Source organism: Sorex araneus, chromosome 7 (genome assembly GCF_027595985.1).
Source record: "Sorex araneus isolate mSorAra2 chromosome 7, mSorAra2.pri, whole genome shotgun sequence".
Taxonomy (NCBI): domain Eukaryota; kingdom Metazoa; phylum Chordata; class Mammalia; order Eulipotyphla; family Soricidae; genus Sorex; species Sorex araneus.
This window is the reverse complement of record NC_073308.1, coordinates 38,841,261-38,867,567: the sequence shown is the minus strand read 5'-3', so window position 1 is coordinate 38,867,567 and position 26,307 is coordinate 38,841,261. Positions and strand designations below refer to the sequence as shown.

The 26,307-nt window shown below is 43.2% G+C and overlaps 1 protein-coding gene across 8 annotated transcripts in view; it reads left to right on the top strand.

Annotated features, from left to right (window-relative positions):
* SRGAP2 (SLIT-ROBO Rho GTPase activating protein 2) overlaps positions 1-26,307 on the top strand; it is a 291,283-nt gene that overhangs the window by 182,351 nt on the left and 82,625 nt on the right. For all 8 annotated transcript variants that reach the window (XM_004610061.2, XM_055144899.1, XM_004610060.2 and 5 more), the window contains exon 5: positions 25,026-25,088. In XM_004610061.2, coding sequence (XP_004610118.1) covers positions 25,026-25,088 — 63 coding nt within the window. The remainder of the gene's footprint in view (positions 1-25,025; positions 25,089-26,307) is intronic.

Below are 26,307 nucleotides of genomic sequence, written 5' to 3'. Positions count from 1 at the left end.
AAGTGTACAATATACATTTCAAGTCAAGATATATGTGAATCTTCAAGGTGAAGAATATGCCAATAACTAAAGATTTTTAGTTATGCGTTTCAGAAAAAAAAAGTCTTATAGATAAATCCTGTCCATTTGCTTTGTCTTGTTTTTTTTTCTCTCTCTCTCCTTTATTTCTAAGTGTATGTGTATTTACCTAAGTAAATATGTTTCCAGAATATTTAGGGTTAAATAAAAGCTATAAGGATTGGAGATAAACAAGGGTTTGTGTTCTTGCCTTGTTGTAGGCAAACAGCTCTGGTTCGACCCGAGTACCACATATGGTCCCCAAGTGATCCCTGAGTGACCCCTGAACACAGCCAGATATACCCACCCTTCATGTTTTCCCCCAAATAATAGATCACAGTTGTGTACACCTATAGTTTGCAAAAAAAAAAAAAAACATTGATAGGCTGTGCCTTAAGAATCCTGACTCTTACCTCCTCAACGTGCTGGTTTCAACCTTATGCAGTGCCGTGAAGAATGCAGAACTGTCAAGTCCACTCCATCCACAAGCTAGAAGGACATCTTGATTAAATTACTGTCAAGGGGCTGGGAATGTAGAGAGAGGCATAGTGACACAAAGAGTGTTTTGAGGAGCTCTGTAATGCCTACAGAGAATGAATGTTCTAGTTAAATATGGCCATGACCTGTAGCGCCACACATGCCAGAGACACAGCACAATTGTCTTAAAGAGTTGGGGGTGGAAATGATTAGGGGGAGAGACCCGCATTCTCCCCACTCCATCTTAAAATCAAGAGGACAGCTTAACATTGAAACGCAGGAATATAGGGACCTGGTGCTCTCTCTTGCCATAGTCTGGCAACTGATTCTTTGATCATGGTTCTTGATCAAAAAGTGTATCATTTCCCCTGCGTGTCTGAACTTTCCCTTTCCTTCTCACTTCTCTGGGTACCAAGAGAATTCCTGAAAGCACCCATTGTCTTAAGTCGTTTTTTTTTCCCCCACTCCCTTTCCTGGGGCTCCCCAGGGAGATTGCTGCCTGAACTCTGTAGGGCAGTGCCCCCCGTACAGTGCTTACCCTCGTCACTCACCAGCATCTTCGTCCCATTCATCCTAAAGTTCCGAGACCAAAGTGAAGAACAGATGGACTGTTGGGGGCTTCCGCAGGGCCACGGTGTCAGGGAAAGCATCGCTCAGTTCCCCCTGGGCTCAGTTCCATCTGCACTGTGGCCAGGGTACTTCATGAGACATGAGTTTGCCACTTACCCTTTGAACGGCCAGTCATCCAAATTACAGCCAATGGGTGATTACATTTTAGAGTCCCTCTCTTTAACCAGAATATTCTAGAAACTTGTTTCATAGCTCTTGATGTATTCTCTTTATTTTTTTCTTGCCAGAGATTCGCCTAGACAGTGGGGCTACCCAGATATACTCAATACATGAATAGCATATGGGATCTGGGATTAAGCTCACACAGCTTCACTCTTGCCCTAAGCACTTTTTTCTTTTGGGGGGCAACGGAGGTGACAGTGGGCAGAGGATCCAATACTGGGCCTGGATGTGATGCCAAGCCCCTCCGGGACAACACCTGACAGTACTTGGGAAGCTATACAGTGCTGGCAATTGAGTTAAGAACCTGGAACATCTCTGGTCATACTGGGCTCTATTTTTGAGAAATGCTCCTATATAGTGCTCAGAGGTAACTCCTGGCAGTACTATACCAACTGAACATGATAGTTCAGTGCTTGGGCCTGGTGATAAAGTGCTGTTGAGGCCCTGGGTGCTGGGGGGCCACTGGGGTCAAGCCTGACAGTGCTTGAGAGATGATGTAGAACTAGAAAGTGGACTTGGGTGCCTCTGCATGCAAGGCATACACAGCGAGGCACATCTTAAGCCACTGAGTCAACTTCCAGACCCTTTATTGCTTTGGATCGCAGACAACAGAGAATTTAGGAGAGGCTCAATGTTTGTGCTCTACCTGGGATTTGAACCCTTGTCCAAGTGCGTTCCAGGCAAGCATATTAAGCCACAGAGCTAGCTTCTGGCCCAAGGATATTTTTTATTATTTCTCTTTCTACTGTGAAAGTTTACCACCTTTCATACTCTTATTTTCACGCAAATTATTATGCAGTGCAGCTATATGCAGAGGATTCTACAAAATGAGAATATTATAAAATTATTGGAAAATCTCATTTTATGGTCCCCAAGCAGCACTGGGAATGACTCCCCTGAGTACTGTGATAGGGGCACTATTCTGTGTCCGTTCCCCAGAAACCAAAAGGTAATTAAATTTAATTTGATTTATAGAGAGTTACCTGCAATGTGCTATTTATATTATAATAAACAATTTTAACGCAAACAGGAAATAACTAACCCTGCAGATCAGCAAGAGAATATTATTAGCATCTTGAAAGCTACAGGTAAACTTCTCAATCACAGCTTTCACTATCCACCCCCATCCTAATTTTGTGATAACTACTTCCTTTTTTTAAATCACTGTCACTGTCATCCCATTGCTCATCAGTTTGCTCAAGCGGGCACCAGTAACGTCTCCATTGTGAGATTTGTTGTTACTGTTTTTGGTATATCAAATACGCCACGGGTAGCTTGCCAGGCTCTGCCATGCAGGCAGGATACTCTCGGTAGTTTGCTGGGCTCTCTGAGAGGGATGGAAGAATCGAACCCAGGTCGGCCTCATGCAAGGCAAACACCCTACCCGCTGTGCTATCACTCCAGTCCTTAAATAATGGTCTATAAGCATTCACCAATGAGCAGCATAACTTGATTTTATCTGTTTTTAAACTTTCCATAGACAAAATCACATTTTTGGTCTTTTATTTTATGATTTATAAGACTCATCCATGCTCTCGCATATAACTGTACTTCATTTATTTTTCATTGCCATAGAGTTTTGTTTATTAATTCACCACAATTTATTTATCCATTTTTCCCCAGTGGGTACTTAGGTTATTTTTAGTTTGAGGCTAATACAAATTATAGTAGTAGGAACATTCTTTTGGAGTAAATGTGCCAGATTTTTAAGGTTTTGACCTAGTGCAGGATTGCCAAGTCAAAAAAAAAAAAAAGTGTCTTTTTTATTATATGGCAGTCACTTTCCAAGGTGGTTATTGCTTATTTTCACTGCCAGCAACAGTGTGTATGTTTTCTTATTTCTGCGTTCTTGCCAACATTTAGTATGGTCAATCTTTCCATTTTGGCTGTAATTTTACTTGTGAATGTTTTAATTTTATTTATTGTCATATTGGTTCTAATTTGCATTAATTTGATTGCTAATGAGTTAAAAGGTCTTTTCTTCTTTTGTTTGTTTTGTTTCGTTTTGTTTTTTTAGGCCATACCTGGCAGTGCTCAGGGATTGCTCCTAGCTCTGCATTCAGAAATCATTTCTGGTGATGCTCAGGAGACATTATGGGATGCCAGGGATCAAACCTGGGCTGGCCATATGTAAGAAAAGTGCCCTACCTGCTACCTGCCAGCCCATTTTTTTTTCATTTTTTTTTGCTTTTGGGGTCACAACCCAGCGATGCTCAGGGGTTACTCCTGGCTTTACACTCAGGAATTACTCCTGGCGGTGCTTGGGGGACCATATGGGATGCCGGGGATCGAACCCGGGTCGGCCGCGTGCAAGGCAAACGCCCTACCCGCTGTGCTATCACTCCAGCCCCCAGGCCATTTTTTTTAAATTAAGTCACCATGAGATAGACCATCACAAAGCTATTCATGATTGAGTTTCTTTCATACGATGTTCAAACTCCCATCTCTCCGCCAGTGTACATTTCCTACCACCAATGTCCCCAGCTTCCTTCCCACCATTCTTCGAACACCACTACCACCCACCCCCAACCAACGCCTGCCTCTGTGGCAGGCACCTTTCTTCTTTCTCCATTTTATGCTTTATGGTTTGCAATACAGGTGTTAAGAGGTCATCGTGTTTGCTCAGGGCATTCATTATTTTTAATGGTATAGCTGGAGTAGCTTTTTTTTTTTTTTTAAACAGGGTAGTGCCTTTGGGGTGTGACCGTGACTTCCAGGTCTTCCAAAAGTACAGAGAGATTGGAGGAGGTAGCCCATCACGACCCCAGGGAAGCCTGGAGATTTCAGTCACAAAACCCAAATACCTAAGTTATCAGCAGATTACTATCTCAGTGAGGTGCGTCTAGAGACAGTGAAGTCCAGCCAGGGGTATGGCATAATTTTGGATTGTGAGAGCAAGTGGCTGCCAGGGGCTCTGTTCCAACAGGCGCCACACTAACCCTCCAATCGACCCCAGTCTGTTCAGCTTAGTGCAGGTCCAAGATTAACAGTGAATATTGATCTCTTTCAAGATTTATGAGTCTCTGAAGCAAGGTCAGTAGAAGAGCTTACATGGTGGTGCTGGAGTTGATTCGTGGAGGTAACTGCCAGTGCTCCCAGGAGTATTGGGAAGTAGGGGAAGGTAGCCCATTCCTACTCCAAGAAAACCTGGAGATTTCAGTCACAAAATACGTGAATTTTCAGCAGGTTAATATCTTCAGTGAGGTCTGTCCCGAGTCGGTGGAGTATGACCAGGGCCATGGCAGCGATTTGGATTGGGAAAGCAAACAGCTGCTGGGGGCACAACTTGGGCAGGCTCTAGGTTGACCTGTCCCCCTCCAGCCTACCCTGGTCTGTTCAGCCTTGTGCAGGTCCAAGATTAACTGTGGCTTTTGATCTCTCCTGAGATTTATTTTTGGATCTTTGAAGCAAGGACAATAAAGGAGCTTATATGGCTGAGATGGAGGTGCTTTGTGGTCATGGCTCTCATATGCCTAACTTTTGGCGGTTTAATTTCTTGGAAAATGTGGTCCAGAGTTGTTGGAGTCCTGCCATAGGCACAGTGGCAATTTGGGGGTATAGGAAGCCTGAAGGCACCATCAGGCTGCTGATGGCACCACGACCCCTGTGCCCCAGTGGCAGCAGCAGTAGCAGCCCTAGCAAAAACAAGAACTGGGGTCAGGACTGTTACCATTCATGACCTGGGCACTCTGGGCAGGCTGCAGCAGAACCTGACCAGGGGGCACACGACCCCATGTTGGGTCTCCAGACTATTGGTGTTCAGGGAGGCTTTCCTCCATAACATGCTGCAGGCGGCACGGGCTGGTCTGGGGAAGAAACGGCAGGGCTGCCCCACCAGCAGCGAATGTCTGATTCCCCATGGTGGGAACTTGGGGTGCCCCCTCAACCCCTGCACTCTGCGGTTGTGCTGAGTTGCACCTGGAGAGCTCTACTCAGAAACGATAAAACTCTGCAGCCGCCCATTGCACCTAGAGCTGCCATAGTTTTGCCTGCTTGTGGTCACGCCTTCATCCTCACCAGTCCCACCCCAGGCTGGCGCTCCGCCCCAGGCCATGTTTTTTTGGGGGGGTTTGTTTGTTTGTTTGTTTGTTTGCTTGTTTTTTTTGCTTTTTGGGTCATACTCAGCAATGCTCAGGGGTCACTCCTGGCTCTGTACTCAAGAATCACCCCTGGCCGTGCTCAGGGGACCATATGGGATGCTGGGAATCGAACCCGGGTCAGCCGCGTGCAAGGCAAACACCCTACCTGATGTGCTATCACTCCAGCCACCCCCCCGCCATGTTTTAAAAGCAGCTCATAATCCCTTTTGAATCCCTTAGTCCGAATATTAGACTTTTTTTTTAAGTTTATAAACATAGGTTCTCTTACACTATGCTTCTTTTTCTTTTCATATCTTCCGTTTTAATGAAATTGCATTCATTTTCCTGTTTGGTTAGTGCTTTTTCTGCATATTTAAGAAAGCCTTTATTATCCTAAGGTCTTAAGGATATTCCATTGTATTATCTTCCGGAAGGCTCTAAGTTTCTTTTTTTACTTGTACTTTAATGAGACAATTTTTATATGAAGTAAGACACTTTTTTTTATTTTTTATTTTTTCCTTTTTGGGTCACACCCAGTGATGATGCACAGGGGTTAACTCCTGGCGGTGCTCGGGGGACCATGTGGGATGCTGGGAATCGAACACGGGTCGGCCGCGTGCAAGGCAAATGACACATTTAATTTTTAATAAGACACGTGTGATTTTGTATCATTTTTGTATTAATTGAAAATTACAGTCTCTTCCCGATCCCATACTCAATAAAAGAATATATATGTATTATATGTGTGTATATATATGTGTATATATATCTGTGTATATATGTGTGTGTATATATGTGTATATATATACACATATATGTGTGTATATATATGTGTATATATATATATATATAGTCCTATATCTGTGCCAGGCATGATACTAAATGCTTTAGTGCTGTAAATAGATGAAATGTGATCTGCAGTTTTATTTTCATTTGTTTTGCTTAAGGGCTAGATGCAGCAGTGCTCTGAGCTTATTTCTGACTCTGTGCTCAGGAATCATTCCTCCTAGTACTCAGAGGAGGCCGTATGTGGTGCCAGGGTTCGAATGCAGGTCAGCTGCATGTACAGTCTTAACCTATGCATGTGAACATTTTTAGTGAATGAAGATGATTTCATCTTCCAGAGTGGAATGTGAGGAGTTTGTGCGTATGGAGGGGTAGTTGGAGCCGAAAGACATGCCCTACTGAAGGAACAGGCGTCAGTACAAACGAGCACAGGAATGTGAGAAGATCCTGCAGAGGGTGGTAACTGAAATAGTTGGGCAAAATTAGGTATTTACGAGGAAAGTTGTTGAAATGAAGCTGAAAAAAGCTTTGTGCTGACCGAGCAGATTGAACTTTATTCTGTGTATATTTGGGAACCATACAGTAAAGGTTTATTCATAGGAAAATGATACGATAATGGAACTGCTGTTTTAGAAAAACTGGGTCTCTAAACCAGAGGCCAGAAGGGCCTGAAATGTAGCAGCAGTGACAGGATACTGAAAAGAAGACAGATATCTGATGGATATATTATGAGGGAAGTCAGTAGCAGATGGACTAGTTCTTGGAGAAGAAATTTGTAAGTTAATAATTGTTTATTCCTGTTTATATGCTCTTGTCATTTTGGAAAGGCGAGTGTGCTATTAATGAGGTGGGATAGCTATGAAATGGACATTTCTATTATGTGCCAATAATTGAATTATCAGTCCTTTGTCAGATTCCTAGTTGCCCCATGTAAGACTTTCATACATGTAAGACTTTTATATGTGCTCATTTGTAGTACTTCATGTGAAGTGCCTTTATTTGGTGGGCTTTGGCTAGCCAGAAAATAACTGAGATTTCAATCTGGATTCTCAGTAACTCTAGCTCATTTTAAAGCCGCCCTTTATACATTGTAGAATCAGCTCCCTCTGTCATTTGATGGATTGTGGTTTTTGAAAAGTCCCTAAGTAAATACTGAGAAATCTTACGTAAAACCTCAGGTTTATTTCTCTTTCGTTTTACCAGAATACCTTTTTCTACCATGTCTGGAGAGTAAATACTTTTAAAACATAAACGTAGTAAACCTTCATTTTCACCACTATCCATTTACTCCTTCATATGAAGATATTGCAAGCTTGAAGTTCTTTTTCTTTTCTTGTTTGTGGTTTTGGGGCCATAACTGTCAATATTTAAGGATATTCCTGGCTCAGTGCTCTAGGGACAATTCAGTGGAGGGTTTGAACCCAGGACTCCTGCACACAGACCATGTGCTCTCGCTCTTTTAGTAAAATAACTCTGTAGTTATGATCCTTCAAGGCAGCTAGAAAGCCCTGGCCTAATAAATTTTGATCCAATAAGAACTATACCAAAACAGAAAATAATTGTTTTCAAACATTACACTGGAATTGTGCTTCTAGAAATGGCAATTTAGGTCATTCGGGCCAGCCCTTGGACATGATTTTCCCCAAAAGAGACATCTGCTTTTCTAGACAGATCACTTGAAGGCCAAGAGGCTGAGCAGAGCTTTTTAGTAGCCTTGCAGGGTTAGCAAGACAGAAAGTGGAATTCAGGGTGAAGCAGATGAGATTCTGATAAACTTCCACAGGCTTTGGGACCCCACAAAAGATACAACTTACAGGTAAAGATAAACCAGAAAAAAATTTCAGCAGTCTCACAGGACTGAAGTCTAGCTCCAAATTACCTTAATCTGTTTGGATTAAGGGTATCCTATGCCATTAGGATAAATGGCAAGAAGCAGATTTAAAGTTTTTTTCTAGAGAAAGATCACCCTAGGTATAATATCTTTCTCTCTCATCATTTTGCCTATATGATATAAAAAGGAAGAAAAAGATGCATAGGAGAACCACATATGGTGATATCGTAACTTTAAATTATGTATTATATTTATGAAAATAGATAATATAGAAATTAGGGGCTGGAGCAATAGCACAGCGGGTAGGGCGTTTGCCTTGCACTCGGCCGACCCGGGTTCTAATCCCAGCATCCCATATGGTCCCCTGAGCACTGCCAGGAGTAATTCCTGAGTGAAGAGCCAGGAGTAACCCCTGTGCATCGCCAGGTGTGACCCAAAAACAAAACAAACAAAAAAAAGAAATTATTTAGAAACCAAAAAAACTCAGGGCTGGAGAGATGGTACAGCCGATAGAACACTTGCCTTGCACAGGCCAAGCCGGGTTTGATCCCTGGCACCCCATATGGTGCCCTGTGACCCACCCAGAGTGACACCTGAATGCAGGTCTAGGAGAGCACTTTTGTGTGTAGCCCCCCCCAAAACAAAGAAAAGAAAAGAAATTAAACAATTCAACATGGAACAAAAATATATATGTAAGGAGACATAGATATAAATCTTTGTAACCTTGGGTTTGGGGAGTGGTTTCATAGTATGCCATGAAAACATAAGGATATAGTGTTCAGGACACCTAAAGAATTCTTAAAACTGACCAACCAAGGCCTAAGTAGACATTTCTCCAAAGTGTGCAAATAATCACTAAGTATGTGAAGAGTTGCTTAACATTATTAGTCATTAGGAAACTGCAAAGCAAAGTCCTGAAACAGTCACTTCACATACACACTAGGATGACTATAATTCTAAAAGAAAAGTAAGGGGGAAACAACTGTTGGCAAAGATGTAGAGAAACAGGAACCTTTGTGTATAGCTGGTAGGACTGTAAAATGGTGAACACCACTGGCAGTTAGAAACATAAGCCAAACTTAGGCAAAGTCTAAGTGGAGAGGTAGCCTGTGATCTGATTCTGCCTGTACCAAGAGAACCGATTTATACAAAATCATGTACTGAATGTTCAGATGACTGCACATCGTGTGATTCTACTTATATAAAATGCCCGCAAGGGGCAAATTCATAGTTAAAATATAGATGGATTAGTGATTTCCAGAACTGGGAAGTAAGGATTAGGATGTGACTACTGTGAGGTTTCTTCTTACGTTATGGAATATTCTTAAATCTGTAGTGGTGATTGCTGAACAATCTTTTGAATATGCTAAGAACCATTAAATTGTATACTTTTAAAAGGTGAATTGTGTAGTATGTGAATTTTATCTCCGTAAAAAAGCAAACCAAAGATTTTTAAATAAAAATACCGTAAGCAAAACAAAGCTCAATATATGAATCAAACAGCAGATTTGATAAAAAAAAAACTATTCATTAATAATTAATAAACTGAAAGATAGGTGAGGAAAATATATATAGTTTTAAGACTGGAAAGATAAAAGAATGGAAAATATTAAAAAGAGCACTTATCGGGGCCAGAGCGATAGCATAGCGGGTAGGGCGTTTGCCTTGCATGCGGCCAACCTGGGTTCGATCCCCGGCATCCCATATTGTCCCCCAAGCACCGCCAGGAGTAATTCCTGAGTGCAAAGCCAGGAGTAACCCCTGAGCATCGCTGGGTGTGACCCAAAAAGCAAAAAAAAAAAAAAAAAAGCACTTATCAGATATGGCCTAACATGTGTACATTTGAAGATCTAGAGGAGAACGAGATAGAAACAGTATTTGTAGAGCTAATGGCTGCGAATTATCTCAAACTAACTAATGACTTCAAGTCTCAGATGGATTGAAGAAGAATATGAATCCCAAGAATACTTATAAAGAAAGTAACAGGTCAGCAATTTATATTGAAATCACTAAAAACCCAACAGAAATATTTCAAATAACTAGAATGCAGGTGGGGAATATATTACATAGACTATCCCTTATTCTTGGGAGATAAGTTCCAAGTTCCCCAGTGAATTTCAACTGCAGTTTTTCATATATGCAGAAAAACATATATCTATGATAGTTTAACTGATAAACTAGACAGGAAAATATTAAATAATAAAGCATAACAATTATAAATATATATTATAGGTTTATGGTAGATATTGTGTATAATTATGAGATATTATAATTTAAGTTATATGAATTTGTTTTCTCTCAAATTGTTATATAATATCTTTGGACCATGATAGACCGCAGGTGACTGATCGTATAAGGAGAGGGTACTGCACCTTCAAAGGGCAACAACAAGGGTGACATCTGACTTTTCAGCAGAAATAGTGGATAGGAGATAATGAAATTGAAATGCTGAAGGAAATATCCTTTTAAAATGAAAGTGATGGAGGCTGAGTGATAGTGCAAGTGAAGTCTCTTGCCTTCCACATGCCATGATCCCTGGCATCCCAGGGATGGTCCTCCATGCACTGCCATGAGTGATCCCTGTGCTCAGAGCTAGGGATAACCCCGGAACATCACTGGGTGTGGTCAAAAAAATGAAAAGGTGACGTCTGTGAATAGCAGTATTGTTTACGATAGCTAAAACATGGAACCAACACAAAGGCCTCATTGATGGATGACTTACTAAAGTAGTTGCTGTGTAAATATTGCATTGAATATATCTTGAATACCTACATATTAGCTATTTTTAGCTGTTTTATTTAGCTTTATTTAGTTTTAGCGACTTTTTTAAAGATTAGTCCATATTTTTTGCACTGACATGGATGGAACTTGAGGCAATTATTCTAGTGAGATAAGTCAGAATGGTAAAAATAATTACCAAATTGTTTTATATACACTTATATGTAAAATGTAAATAAAGCAAACAAATAGGCAAAACATAACATGCTAGTGAGATAAGTCAGAATGGTAAAAATAATTACCAAATTGGGGGTGGAGTGATAGCACAGCGGGTAGGGCGTTTGCCTTCCACGTGGCCAACCCGGGCTCGATTCCCAGCATCCCATATGAGCACCGCCAGGGATAATTCCTGAGTGCAGAGCCAAGAGTGACCCCTGTGCATTGCCGGGTGTGACCCAAAAAGCAAAAAAAATTTAAAAAATTACCAAATTGTTTTACATATCCTTATATGTAAAATGTAAATAAAGCAAACAAGTAGGCAAAACATAACAAAATCACCCTTAGACTCTAAATTTAAAAATTATACCAGAGGAAAGAAGATATAGTTAGATGTTAAAGATTGGGTAGAAGGAATCATTTAGATAGGGTGATGGCACTAGTGACGAGAATTTTACTGGTATGTGTGAGACATGTATGCATTTAGAGCTGTGAAACTGTCCTCCTGAAATTTACAGTATTGTAAATATGGTAACTCAGTAAAATTTGACTTGCATTAAAAATAAGTAAATGCATATCTTAGGATTTTTTTCTTTTTCTTTGTATTTTAATGGTGGGGATTGAATCCAGGACCTCATAAGTGGAAATCAGGCACTTTACCACTGAGCTACATCCCTCACCTTAAATAAAAATTTTTAATGGAAGATAACTTCAACATGTTTAAACAAGAAGAATCTAAGGTACTTTATCAAATGTGGATTGAGAGAAATGATGAATTGGGCCAGGAGAAATGACAGCTGTTAAGGCACTTGACTAGCAGCAGATGAGACTCAAGCATGAAGCATCGCAGGGGAAGCCTGAAGGATGTCTGAGGACCAGGGAGTATGGCCCTCGGAGCCCCCACCTTCTCCAGGGTGGCCTCGGTATCTCTGACACTGCAGGGCCCAAACAGCATCATACTGTATCCTTCAGTCCTTTAACTGAACCAAGGGTCCAGTTGGCTGAGAATCACCCATGTCCCAGCACCTTCAAAACTCCTGAGCATCGTTTGGAAGCCCCCTCCCCATCCTCAAAGGAAAGAAATCTGTCACTGTCATTGTCATCCCGTTGCTCATCGATTTGCTTGAGCGGGCACCAGTAACATCTCCATTGTGAGACTTCTTGTTACTGTTTTTGACTTACCAAATTTGCCACGGGTAGCTTGCCAGGCTCTGCCATGTGGGCGAGATACTCTCGGTAGCTTGCCAGGCTCTCCGAGAGGGGTGGAAGAATTGAACCCGGGTCGGCCGTGTGCAAGGCAAACGCCCTACCCGTGGTGCTAAGGCTGAGTAATATTCTTTAGCAGAAAGAAAATGAGCCCATGCATTTTATATATATACCCGGGTTCGATTCCTCCGTCCCTGTCGGAGACCCCAGCAAGCTACCGAGAGTATCCTGCCAACATGGCAGAGCCTGGCAAGCTCCCTGTGGGGTACTTAATATGCCAAAAACAGTAACAAGACTCTCACAATGGAGCCGTTACTTGTGCCTGCTGGAGCAAATTGATGAGCAACAGATGACAGCGATACAGTGATACATGTAATGAGAAGGAGAGAAACAAAAGTATACAAATGTGCATGTAAATGAATGTTGATAACTGTTTTTTTATTTTGCTTTTCTTTTTTGGGGGGGGGTTCACACCTGGCGATGCACAGGGGTTACTCCTGGCTCATGCACTCAGGAATCACTCCTGGCGGTGCTCAGGGGACCATATGGGATGCTGGGAATCGAACCCAGGTTACCCGCTGTGCTATCACTCAGCCCCCTGTTGATAACTGTTTTAAGAAAAGTTTCCTTGCAGGGTTTGAACATATAAATATAAATGACAATAATGGAATCTATATGGGGAGAGTGAGAAAATAGACTTAAAGGTATTATCTCACGGGGTCAGACAAACAGTACAGTGGGTATATGTTTGTCTTACACATGACAGACCCAGATTTGATCCCAAATCCATTCCCCCAAGCACTTCCAGGAATGATCTTTGAGTGCAGAGCCAGGAATAACCCCTGAGCACCCTCTGCTGTGGCTAAGAAACAAACCAAAAAAGTATTGTAAGTGGTAAAAGTATTCCTTTTTAGATGATTTGTAGCAAGTCAGTGATCTATGCTTTAAGGCTACTATTCCAAAAGAGAGAGACAATAAAAAATAACAGAGAAAGGCAAGAGTCTGGAAAAGGCCAAACTAGAGAATGTATATAAAGAACTCAGCAATGGCTTCCACGGGTAAAGGGTGTAATAGAGGCTGCGTGAGAGTGTTTTTTGTAGACAATAGCACACTCCGTCTTAGAAAGGTGATGGGACTGGTTGTGCCTGTGGACCAGACCAGAGACCGCAGACCACCTCAGAGACCCTCCCAAGATGTCAGATGCCAGTTCCCCCACACTCCGGCCTCCCGGGCGTGTCATTATGCTCCTCTATAAAGGAAAATGCCGTGTCTGTGACTGAAACCACTGCCACCTCCTTTCCTCTCATCAGAATCTTTTTTTTTATTTTTGCTTTTTTTGGGGGGTCACACCCGGCAATGCACAGGGGTTACTCCTGACTCATGCACTCAGGAATCATACCTGGTGGTGCTCAGGGGGACCATATGGGATGCTGGGAATCAAACCCAGGTCAGCCGCGTGCAAAGCAAACACCCTACCCGTTGTGCTATGGCTCCAGCCCCTCTCAGAATCAGATTCTTTTTTTTTTTTTTGCTTTTTGGGTCACACCTGGCAATGCACAAGGGTTACTCCTGGCTCTGCACTCGGGAATTACTCCTGGTGGTGCTCAGGGGACCATATGGGATGCTGGGAATCGAACCCGGGTCAGCCGCGTGCAAGGCAAACACCCTACCCGCTGTGCTATGGCTCCAGCCCCTCTCATCAGATTCGAAGGCAACTCCCAGAGCCCCACTCGACTCAGTTCTCTGGATGAAGCGGCTGCTGTTGGGTTCCTCTTCTGAAAGTATTTAATCAGCAGCTTTCTCGGTGCCCGCGGCATTTCCTGTAAGGGTGCTGCTGACTGTTTCGCTTCCTACCAGGCTGCGCTCGGCCCCTGCAACTCTCAGGTTCACACTGCCAACTTTCAGCTCTGTTAACTCTGGTTCTTTCAGCCCCCTTCCAGCACAGCCATCTGGAAGCCACACGGGCATTCTTCCCGCTCCCCAGCCCTTGGAATTCCTCAAGGGAGGAGGGCAGATGCTTGCAAGCTCCCTTATCTTCCTGGTCCTACGGAGGACCTCACATCCTGCTCAGTTCCAAGCCAGTGGCTGCTTGTCCTTCAGAGCGCATTCTGCAGCTGCGGAGAGACTGCTGTCTCAGATGGCTTTTTGTTTCTGTGTCTTGGGGCTCGTGTGTCTCAGTCCATCCAAGGGTGCCATAGCCACTGAGGCCTCATATCTTGTCCCAATATATGACCTCAAGAAAAGCGTTAGCCTTTGCGCTCAGGGCCTAAAGACATTATACTCCTCCTGAAATTGTTACCCAAGGGAGTTAATGACAAAAATGTACCAGAAAAGGATCACAGCAGTGATTTAAGAAACGAAGCCTCAGGCATGATCGTCTCTTATCTTTTAAGAAGTGTTGCTTTCAGCTTATTTTATTCAGAAAATGTGATTCTGGGAGATTAAAACCATCACCCCAGAAGACCCTTCAGATTGTTAGAGGATCCGAAATCTTGGCAGAGGAAAAGGCTTTCATCCTCGTCTTGTCATCCAACATCCCCCAACCTCCACCCCCACCCACCCCCGTCCCACCCACCACTACCCCTCTGTTGAGTAGTAATTGATTATTTCACACTGACGTGATTTCTGGTAAGAGACGATGGCTGGTTGTGACAGAGCTTCGTGAGGGGGATTCAAGGAAAGTGGACACTTGATCCTTGGGTTCATGATCAGGCCAAAGAAGTGTTTTCTCCTAGAGCCACTAGCCTTACTGTGGGCTATGAAGTCTGAGTGCTCACATGCTCCGGAGCTTCCGCGTAACAACCTTACTACGTCCAGAAGCAAATATCTTAGAATACTGAAATTCACTGAGCTAGAAGTTCTGGGTTTGATCCCTGCTCTACACCCTCCCACCCACCCCCCAAAGAAAAGTGATGCTTGCAATTGTGGGGATAGCTCAAAGGCTGGAATGCATACTTTAATGGGGGATGTTCGGGTATAATCCCCAGCACCTGTAATTCCTGAGTACTGCTGTGTATGGCCTCTGAATGCTGTTGGGTGTGAGCGGAAAAATGAACAAATACTAATTCTCGCCTCTTTATTTTTCCTCTGTATAAACCCTTCCCTGCCCCTTCTTTCTTCGAAACGTGTTTTATTTCTTTGTGTTATTGTTATTATTGTTGTTGTTATTGTTGTTTGGGAACCATACCCGGAGGTGCTCAGGGCTTACTCCTGGCTCTGTGCTCAGAGTTCACTCTTGGCAGATTTGGGGAAGCACATGGAGTGCCAGGGATCAAACCCCAATTGGCTGCGTGCAAGGCGAGTGTCCTACCTGTTGTCTTTCCCGCATCCCAAACATCTGTAGCACTGCACTGTAGCACTGTCGTCCCGTTGTTCATCAGTTTGCTCGAGCGGGCACCAGTAACATCTACATTTAAAAAATATTTCCTTGAAGTATTTTTTGGCTTCCGCTTCCCCCTCAGGGAAACTATGTATATTTTTGTTTAATCAGCATTGTGCCTTTGGCTGTTACCAAAACTGGGAAGAGTACATTGTGCAGTAGCAGACATAAGGGAAACAGAATCTTCTTCCCAGTGGATTGAGGTGCATCATCACGCCCCACTACATGTTCAGAGAGAAACTTCCACAGGGGTTTGACTTTAACCTATCCTGGGAATGAACCTCAGGAGGCATTTCCAATAACATCCCTTTTTTTTTTTTTTTTTTTTTTTTGCTTTTTTTGGGTCACGCCTGGGGATGCACAGGGGTTACTCCTGGCTTTGCACTCAGGAATCACCCCTGGCGGTGCTCAGGGGACCATATGGGATGCTGGGATTCGAACCCGGGTCAGCCGGGTGCAAGGCAAACACCCTACCCGCTGTGCTATTGCCCCAGCCCCAACATACCTTTTTTTTAAGGCTATGTAAGAAGGTAGCACCATGTGGTTGGAAAAGTACTCTAGTGAATGCTGAAAGGGCTGGATTCTAATATTAACCGTGACTAACCTTTATGAGCATATGGGGTCCTGTGTTCTGTTCTAAGCATCTTACATGGATATTATTGTTGTATTGTTAATAGTTTCCCAAATCTGGTTTTAGAAATGTGAAAACTGAAGCATAGAGTAATTTAATAATTGACAAAATGTCATAAAATTAGAGAGTAGAAACTAGATTCAAATCCTGTATCAGAGTCAGCGTGTTTTCCCTCTCCTTATGATAGTGTGTGGGGTCTTAGACAACGTACTTTACAGCTCATTTGGAAAAAGTATTGAAAGTTTTTTGTTTGTTTTGTTTTTTTACCATACCTGACAATGCCCGGACGTTAATCTTACCTCTTTGCTCAGGAATCATCTCTGGTGGTGCTCAGGGGCCCATATAGTATGATGGGGACTAAACTCAGGTTAGCCGCATGCAAGGCAAGCACCGTACCAAATGAACTCTCTCTCCAGCCGCAGAGAAAGCATGGAGAGTTTTTGATTCATCTCCGAACCTGAGGGACTTCAGATAAAGTTTCCAATTTTAATAATCTACATGTAGAAAATATAACTGTTGGCACTGGTGATGGGTGTGAAGTTAGAACATTGTCTGAAACTCTATTAATAATATTGTAAATCATGGTTCCTAAATAAAATGTAGGGAAAAAATGTTAAAGAGAATATGCCAAAATGTTAACTCTGAATTTGGAAATTATAAGGAATTACCTTGGGTGGGGGGGGGGGGGTAGTGGATATTCGTCCATACTCAAAAATTCTGAGGGGCTGCTCCCAGCTCTGTGCTCAAGAGACTGACCATAAAGTGCCAGGGATTGAACCCAGGGGTCAGAAAGACAGAACAGGGGATCAGGTGTTGCAGGAGACCAGGCCTGGTCAGATCCCTGGAACCCTTCAGGAATGACCCCTGAGCACCAAGCCAGAAGTACGCCTGAGTATAGGTGGGTGTACTGGAGCAATAGCACAGAGGGTAGGGCGTTTGCCTTGCACGCGCCCGACCCAGGCTCAATTCCTCCAGCCCGCACGGAAGAGCCTGGCAAGCTACCCATATTGAATATGCCAAAAACAGTAACAACAAGTCTCACAATGGAGGCATTACTGGTGCCCGCTCGAGCAAATCGATGAACAACGGGAGGACAGTGCTGCAGTGCTACAGCCACCCAAACGAACAAAAATTATAGCTTAAAATCATCTAAGTAATTTAGGGAAAGGATTTGTTAGATAAATTCAAAGAAAGGGAGAGCTAGATATTTTTGAAATCAGGTTTCTGTCTCTGACAAGCTGAATTCAATATCTGGTTTTCTCTAGAGCTAGGTTAAAATATGAAACTTCCTGGGTGAAAGAGAAATAAGACTTTTTGTTTGTTTGTTTATCTTGAACTTGAAAACTGGCTCAGGACATTCCACTGGGAGTAACTCCTTTGAGAACCCAGAGCTGTTTCCCGATAGGTGCAACCATCTTGTGAGAAGGCTCCATCTTCCTCAGTGGACTATAAATTTTTAAACTGTTTTTGCAGAATGCTATATTCCCAATTACCAATGCTCTGCACAAAATAGGTATTCTATAAATATTAGTCTTTAGGAATTAACTCTTTATTGTCCACTCACTAAAATTCAGCATTTACTACCTGGTTCAGTAGCATAAATATGCAATCACTCATCCTGAGAAGGCAAGTTATTTACTTGCTCTCTTGATTGGTTGAATCCAAGCTTATTCCACAGTTAGAGTATTTAGCCAGTACTTTTTCATTTATTTGTTATTTTTTATTGAGTCACTGTGAGATACAGAGTTACAAAGCTGGATCATGGTCAGGTTTCAGTCATACAGTGTTCCAACACACATCCCTCCATCGGTGTACATTTTCCATCACCAATATCCCCAATTTCCCTCCTGCCACCTCCCTCCAACCTGTCTCTATGATAGGTACTTTCCCCCCCCCCATTCTCTCTTCCTCCCTGTCACCTTCCCTCCCTCCCTCCCCCTCCGTGTCTCTCCCTCTCTCTCCCTCTCTGTCTCTCTGTCTCTCTGTCTGTCTGTCTGTCTCTCTCTCTCTCTCTCTCTCTCTCTCTCTCTCTCTCTCTCTCTCTCTCTCTCTCTCTCTCTCTGCCCCCTTTTTGGGGCATTATGGTTTTCAATACAGATGCTGAGAGGTTATCGTCTTTGTTCCTCTACCTGTTCTCAGCACGCAGTTCTTATCCAGAGTGATCATTTCCAGCTGTCTTTGTCATGGCAGTGCCTTCTCCCCCAGAATTTGAGGCAGGCTTCCAGCCATGGACTATTCCTTACTAGCAAATCTTTTTAAACCTTGTAATGACTAATTAATGAGTTGTAAAATGAATTTAGTGATTAATGAAACTAATTATAACTAACGAAACTAGAAAAGAGTTACAAATAGAAGAATGTACTTTACATAAAAAATGTGCTCTAGGTGCACATTACATATGTATATATAGTCTAACTTTGTATTGCTGTTCACTTTGGGGGCCACCCTTGATTCTGGGGGTTCATCTATACTTAGTGTGGAGTAGGGGTGCATGGGGGCTAGGGATTGGATGCAGGCTAGCCCTGGATTCTACGACAGGCCTAGCTTTCCACATATGAAAGCGTGTTCTCCAGCCCACCGAGCTAGCTCCCCTGCCCAGCAGTGTTTTGGGGGCCGAGGTTTTTCCTGCTAGACTTGGTATTTGCAGCCTGTGGTGCTGGACGTCACCAGAGCGACAGTGGTGGAGGAGTTGAGGGACACGCGATGCTGAAGCTCAGCCTTGCATATGCTCGGTATGTGGCCTGCCACTATCTCCCCAGCGCTAAAATTAATTTTAATGGCATTTTTTTTAGAACTTGCTAGTCTACCCAGTCTACAGCAGGTAAAGCACTCCCATACTCTCAGAGCCACTCTCACCCTGCCCGCTACAGCGTCCCCACAGGATGCTTTTATCTTTCACTCCTTGGCACTCCAGAGCATGAGCTCCTAAGCTCCAGCGAGTGAGAGCAGCCTCTTGCATGGGTGAGAGTCACCGTGGCTGCTGGGAACCTCGAAGTCATTCCTTGGCTCCAGGACACCACCTGCTCCCCCTGCCTTGCAGCAGGCCTCCCATTTGATAGACAGTCCCAGCTACACCTCCACCCTGTCCTCCCCACAAAAGCGTTTCAGGTAGATTGCCCGCTCATGAAGTTGACCTGTTGGTGTTATAGTGGCCAGGGCCCATATAACTGTTTCTCTATCTCTGGTAGCACTTTTTCTGTTGCCAGAGCGTCCTATAGGGTCCCTAACTCTAAAATGTCTGCAGGCAAATACAATTTTAAACTGGTTTTGTCTTTATTTGGGGGCCACACCCTGTGATGCTCAGGTACTACTCCCAGCCTGATACTTGGAAATTTGAATCCCATGGTGCTGTGTGGACCATATGGTGCTGGGTGGGGAACCAGAATTTCCTTCATGCAGAGCACATGCTCCAGTCTGTGGAGCTATCTGTTGGACTGAATTTTAGTTTTTAGTATATTTAAGACTCAGTTTGTAGATTTAAAAAAAAAAATTTTAGAGTGCATTGGTTATTCTTAAATTCAAGTTTCTTGAAAGTCTTTAATGATCTCTGACATTATTCTTTAAATTCTCGATTGACTGTATATATCTCACCTTATGATTTAGCAGGAAATTAGTAGTTCGCTTTATGTCCATATGGTTTAGTAGAAAACTGACAATTTTTTACCAATTTTCTTACCACTTTCTTCTCTTTCTATATTTATTCCAGGATTTTGTGTTGAATATTCATTGGTGGTGTTAGTTGGTTTAAAGCCAAACTTGTGTTTCATGATTTTTTCTGGAATGCACCATCTAACCTTGCTGTTGTTTTTATTAAATTAGTGACTTGGTTCCTTGTGTTTTAATTGTCACAGGAGATAGGACAAGAGTCAGGAGTTGGAAGGATCTAAGTTAGATCCTTTTAATTAATGTGGTTGCAAAGATTTAACCAGACTATGTACTATAGTGGGCTGGAGCGATAGCATAGTGGGTAGGGAGTTTGCCTTGCACATAGCTGACCTCGGTTCAATTTCTTTGCCTCTCTCAGAGAGCCCGACAAGCTACTGAGAATATCTTGCCCATACGTCAGAGCCTGGCAAGCTACCCATGTTGTATTCGATATGCCAAAAACAGTAACAACAAGTCTCACAATGGAGACATTACTGGTGCCCACTCGCGCAAATTGATGAGCAATGGGACGACAGTGACAGTGAAAAAAAAAAGTCTTAAAAGTACATTTACAGTGGTCAGGAGCCCTAGCACTGGTGAAAGAAGATAGGTGGGTGCCCTTGAAAATTAGTGCACACGAAATCCCTGGCACCACACGAGTCCTGGAGAACAATGGGTGTGCTGGGTGCACCGCCAGGCATCCCCACAGAGAACCTCGTGTACCGCCAGGACCCTGCCTTCAAAGGGCCCAAACGGAGCCACTTCTTTGGCCCTTGCATCTAACTGCTGGTCCACGTGATCAAGAATTGCTGGTGAGGACCCCCAGCCTCTTGAAGTCTATTCAGGAGCCCGAACCTCAAAAAACAGAAAAAAAAAAATGGGTGCTTTGTTGCCATGGGTTAATCCATAGAGAACCATGAACCCTCACTGTTTCTACGTGCAGATAGACTTGGCTTTGGAGACTGAACTGAGGCCTCACCACACCTCAGAGACTCGCCTTTGCTTTTCTCTCTCCTAACGAGTTTTGTTTCTCTCCAGTAGTACAGCTTTCAGTGTGGATAACCAGTAGCCGTCACTGCCGCCCACCACTCGAAACTCAGAGTACACATCAGTGCTGACCCAAATAGGCAGAGAATCAGGAATAGACGAGCTCCCTGGTGCCCACTAGCTTTCAAACCCTTTTGCCATTGGGAAATGCAAATAGACAGGCCTTGGCAAGCGGGGGGAAATGTTCTGATGATCCGAAGATGAGTCGCTAACCTGGTGTCCCAGCAGCCCCGATTAAGTAGCCTCGTTTCTTTATTATTTCTACTACCATATCCTTTATGTGCTGAAGAAGTTCTGGAACATTAATCTTCGGGAAATGAGTCTTTGTATTTCAGTCCTGTGGTCAGTGGCCGTATCTGCTGGGAAAGGAGAGTTCCCCCCTCGGCTGTGGAAGCTCACAGCTGGCAGGAGCTGTTGCAATGTCCTTGCCTTCCATCCATCGGCCCCACCCAACCCCAGGCGGAGTGGGGGCCCCCAGTGAAACACTCCCTGGCCACATGGTTGTGGTGAATTTCAAAATACTTCATCGAACATCCTGTCTCATAGAATCAGCATTGTTAACTGTGCCACCTCTCTGTTCTAAATTTAGACATTTTTCACCAAAACATTGAAGAGAAAAAAATTTGCCCAAAGTTATCTTCCCCCCCCCACCACCCCCCACTTCAATTTTGTTTCCTGCAAATGTTTAGATGACTCATTCTCTTCCAAGTAATTTTAAAGGGAAGAGATGCGGACTCTGTGATAGCACACAATGACAGCTCTGGAGAAATTATTTTTCTTCCTGCCTAGGAACTCCTGGCTTTTTAGAAAAATTAGAGAATGGAAAGGCACTCTATTCTTCATTGTCCGGTGCTGGACCTCATCTGTTTCTGTTGCTTCTAGGAATAAATGTCCTCATTGTCTTGGGGTGGGGTCCCCTGGCCGCTTGCAGCTCTGACACACCTTCAAACAGGCAGTAACCTTTGCTGAAGCCCGTCCTGAGAAGCTGGGGGCTATGCTTGCCCCAAATCATACAAGTTCCAGAAATAGAGAAATGGATTTCTCTTTTATAGATAAAAGGGTAGTCTTACTATCTGTCAAAGAGGAAGTGCTAGCTGTTTTCTCTGTCCTCTCCTATATCACAGGACTTCTGGAGGTTGGATTGGATACCTGTGGGAATAGTGTTATTCCCAGCCCAGCCCTTAGCAAGAGGGACTCAGAATTCTGGCTCCTGCAGCTTGTTGAAGCAAGCAGGGATAATAGTTGAGTGTGCCCTTTCTCAGCTAACATATATGCAAGAGGAAAGGTCTCTCTAGGCTTAATTGCTATTTTATTGGGTTTGCCCTCTTGGGGGAGGTGGGCAGAGATAACTTATTTAATTGTGGGGAGCTGGCACCTTCTCTTGTGTCCTCTGCTATATAATATAACCTAGGGACGTGGTAAGGAAGGCTAAAGGCTGACCGAGGGAGCCGGCCTGGAGTGGGGAAGTAGGGCATTTGAAAGTGATAGTGTGGTCACATATGGGCCTTGTGATTCTGGGCTGGTTGGTCAATCAGTTTGCCTCCCTTGATGTTCTCCAATCTCTGCCTTGATAAAACTGTTTTCTTTCCTCCTGGGAAGAAGAGACTGCCTTCTGAGGTTCTAAATGAAAGGATTCCTCCTTTGTGAGTTCCTCCAGGAGTTAAGAGCATTTGATGAGATACATTTGGGGACAGAAAATTTAAAACGGGTGAGATAGGGCCAAGGATGTTGCTTAGTAGCCAAGCCCTTGCTATCCTGTGCTCAGTATAAACCTTGGCACCCTAAAATAGGAAAGGAAGGGAAGAAAAGGGGAAGGAAACAAAGGAGAAGGAAAGGGAACATAAATGGACCAATGGGGTGGAGGGATGGTTTGACATGCTGGAGCTTACGGTTTGCATGCCAGAGAACAGGTTTAATTCTAGGCAGCCCATGTGACCTCCCCCCACATCCTGGAAAATGACCCCTAATCTCTAGAGCCTGGTGTGGCTCCTGAGCACTCTCATGTATGGCCCAAAAGTGAGGGAAGGAAGGAGGGAGGGAGGGAATGAAAGAGATTGGCAAGATAACATCGAAGCCTCTTTGGTTTTGTAGAGCCCCTCGGTTCCTGAGAACTTGCTCTTTCTCTTCTAGCCACCAACTATATAATGTAGAGGGTGGTTTTGAATCTAATATGGACTCAAGAAGAGCTGCAAAAGATGTCAGGAATATTTCATCCAAAGACTAATATTTTATGGAAAGTGAAACACAGGACCTGAGATATTCACCATATTGCTCAAAACGACCTGCTTCATGGTGGCAATGCTGGGAAGAAGAGATTCTCCCCATTGCTAACTTAAGTTTTTTTCACTCTTTCTCAACAACAGGTGTAAATCTTTGTGTCTACTCTTGACATATGTGATAGTCCATAATGAATACCTTAATAGATCAATGGCAAGACATATAAGAAAATTACTAAGAAACATGTTTCAAAAAAGTTATGACTCACTAGAATCAAAGGAATGCAAATTACAATAGCAAATCACAATCAGTTGTTAAGACAAAAAGTGAAATAGCATTTTTAAACTAATATAGTTTTCTCAAAACCAGTTTCATGGTATAACTAGTCTTCAACTCAGCTATGCTACTTTTAGGAGATAAGTAATGAAGGTGCATGCATATATTAGGTAAAGATAATTTTAAAAAGCACATTTTATAAAAAAAATTGTAAGAAACCCCAAGTCCAAAATTAGGAGCTACATACATATGCTATATTTATAGGATAGTAATCTATGACAAAAATATTAATAATATATTTAAATAAATTTTATATTGAGGCTTGTGTAAGTGTATCTCAATTTCATAAAAATCTTAAAGACAGATGTTTAGAAAAAATATACCACAAAGTCTAGAGTGGACATTCAGGTACTAGGAAATTTTAGGTTTTGGGTTTTTTTGTTTTTTAGGTTTTTTTTGGTTTTTGGATCACACTTGGTGATGCACAGGGGTTACTCCTGGCTCATGCACTCAGGAATTACTCCTGGCGGTGCACAGGGAACCATATGGGATGCTGGGATTCGAACCCAGGTCGGCCGCGTGCAAGGCAGACGATCTACCCGCTGTTCTACTGCTCCAGCCCCAGGAATTTTAGGTTTTCTATTATAAATATTTTTTTATAGTAGAAAAAATACTTGTAAGTTACATATCTTGAAAAAAGCATGATCATCAATGCTTATGTTTCTGACATGCAATACCTCTTCTTTGCCTAGGAACTGAGCTTTGTCAAAAGTAGTATTATACCTTCTGTTAGAAGGTAATTGTTGGTATCTGATTTTTAGTAGGAAAGAGCTAGAAGGAGTTGGCAGAAGATAAAAGGAAGGCTCCCCTCTCAGTGACCCAGTGATGCCAATCAGTTTTATCCCCTGTTCCTTTGGACTTGCATAAAGAACTCATTTAGAAGGCCTTTTTCTTATTTCCTTCCTGTTTCCTCATTCTTCTTTATTTTCACTATTCTCCCTGTGTCAGTTGTCAGATGACAGCATTGAAAAACCTGCAAGCCACCAGTGCTTATGACTAACCAGTTGGAGAACCCTTAACCTTATCCAAACTTAATAATCTAAAGCTAATCTTGCCACAAGTCGTTATTGAGGTAACTCTGCCCCAGGAATGAGGGTTAGAAGCCCAGCAAGAGGTATTTGTCCTTCCTGCTTCATTGTTCCTATTTCATTAAGGACTGTGACATCCTTGGTTGTTCATATACTAATTCTATTTAGCCCATTTATATTTGCATCTTACTTTCTTCCACAATTTTCTGGAATGCTCAACTATGGTATCTAATAAAATTTATTCCATCTCACACCATTTGCTAGGTAGAATGTGACTTTCAGACTTACTCTTTGGGGGGCCAATGAAAAAGTCAAAGACTACAAGCCATGTCTCGTCCACAGGGAAAGCCTTTGAGAGACAATAGAATGGGAACGTTTCATTTTATTAAAACTCTTTGAGTAATCTGACCATAATTGGGTCTGATAGGAGTGGTTATCTGATTTGCTGGGTTAAGTAATGGACCTTAATTGAGTCTTGTGTTATTTGGAGAGCCAGGGCTACTCTTGCTTTTGTTGCCCCCCCCCCCCCCGCCTCCTTCCTTCTGTTTCCCAGTTAACCTTTATTCCTCTTTCCTTGCAGAGTAAAGAAGTTGGCCAGCAGCTCCAAGACGATCTGATGAAGGTCCTGAATGAGCTCTACTCGGTAAATCAGGGGCATTTCCCAGCTCTTTAGCAAGCCGGAGGACAGCGTTTGGCAGCGCATGGCCCTGGTCACGTCAGCAGCAGAACTGAGCTGAAGTTGAGGACAGTGCACGGTGTCCTCATTGGGGTTGACTCCACCCATATATTTTTTTTTTCCAAGTTAATATTTTCAAACCTAAATGAACTAAAAAAAAAATCTTTTTTTTTCTCCACATTAAGAACCTTCCTCAGCTTTGAAGCTTACTTTAGTTTTATTTGGGCCATAAACGCTATAAATGAGCAAGGCGTGGGTCACTAGCACATCTGACCCCCATTAGCAGCAAAGCAGGGCCCCTAAACCTAAAGCAAGGAACACAGTCTGCAGTGCACCACTAACATGCGGTGCCTGTTGGAAAAGGTTTATGCTTTCAAGTTTGCATTAGTTCTTGGGTTCATCTACTGGTTTGAGACTCTAGCAGGTGCTCTGGAGCTGTAGTTGCAGCCTTTTTTATTCGTATTTTGTTCTGCACCGGCCTGTGCACCAGTCTCAGTGAGCCCTGCAATAGACCCCTGGTTTTTAACCCTTGCTTGCCTGTTCACTGACATCAGTCCATGAGCCAGAGGTTAAAAAACACTCTCACAGAAGGGATGCAGAGTCCAAAACATATAATGCCAGGGACTAGTTCTGGCAGAGAGTTTTGAATCAACCCTCCAGGGCTTTTGAAAGGCCAAACCTCCGTGATGAGGCAGACTCGAGGCTTGCAGAGGAAAACACAATCTGTGGTGAGAAGACTGGCACTCGGGCACATGACGCCTGCGACTCCTGTGTGTTGCTTCATGCAGGGGAGGCGACGGTGCTTGTTTCCCCCCCGGCCATGTTGCATTCATTATAATTCAGTCACACATGCACACCACGGAAATTCCTGCTGCCATAAAAGGAACGTTTCGGTTGTGCTGCAAAAATCCTTCGGGACCCCTCTCCCCAGTGCCAGCCCTTTGTGTCATTTTTCCAGGGTTGCCTCATTCTGTGGGAGGTGAAATTGGTTTTCCTGATTGGCTTGTTTGTTTACTGCATTTTCCCTTCTTTTTTTAATTCACAGGCAGACAGGCAGTGGTGACATGCGTTACAGACCTTTGGGATCAGAGAATTCCAAGTTTTTAGGTGTGGCCACTTTGTCATGGCAACCGTTAAGCAAGTAAATAGGGTAGAGTAATGGTCAGACATGTCTCCAGTGATGCTT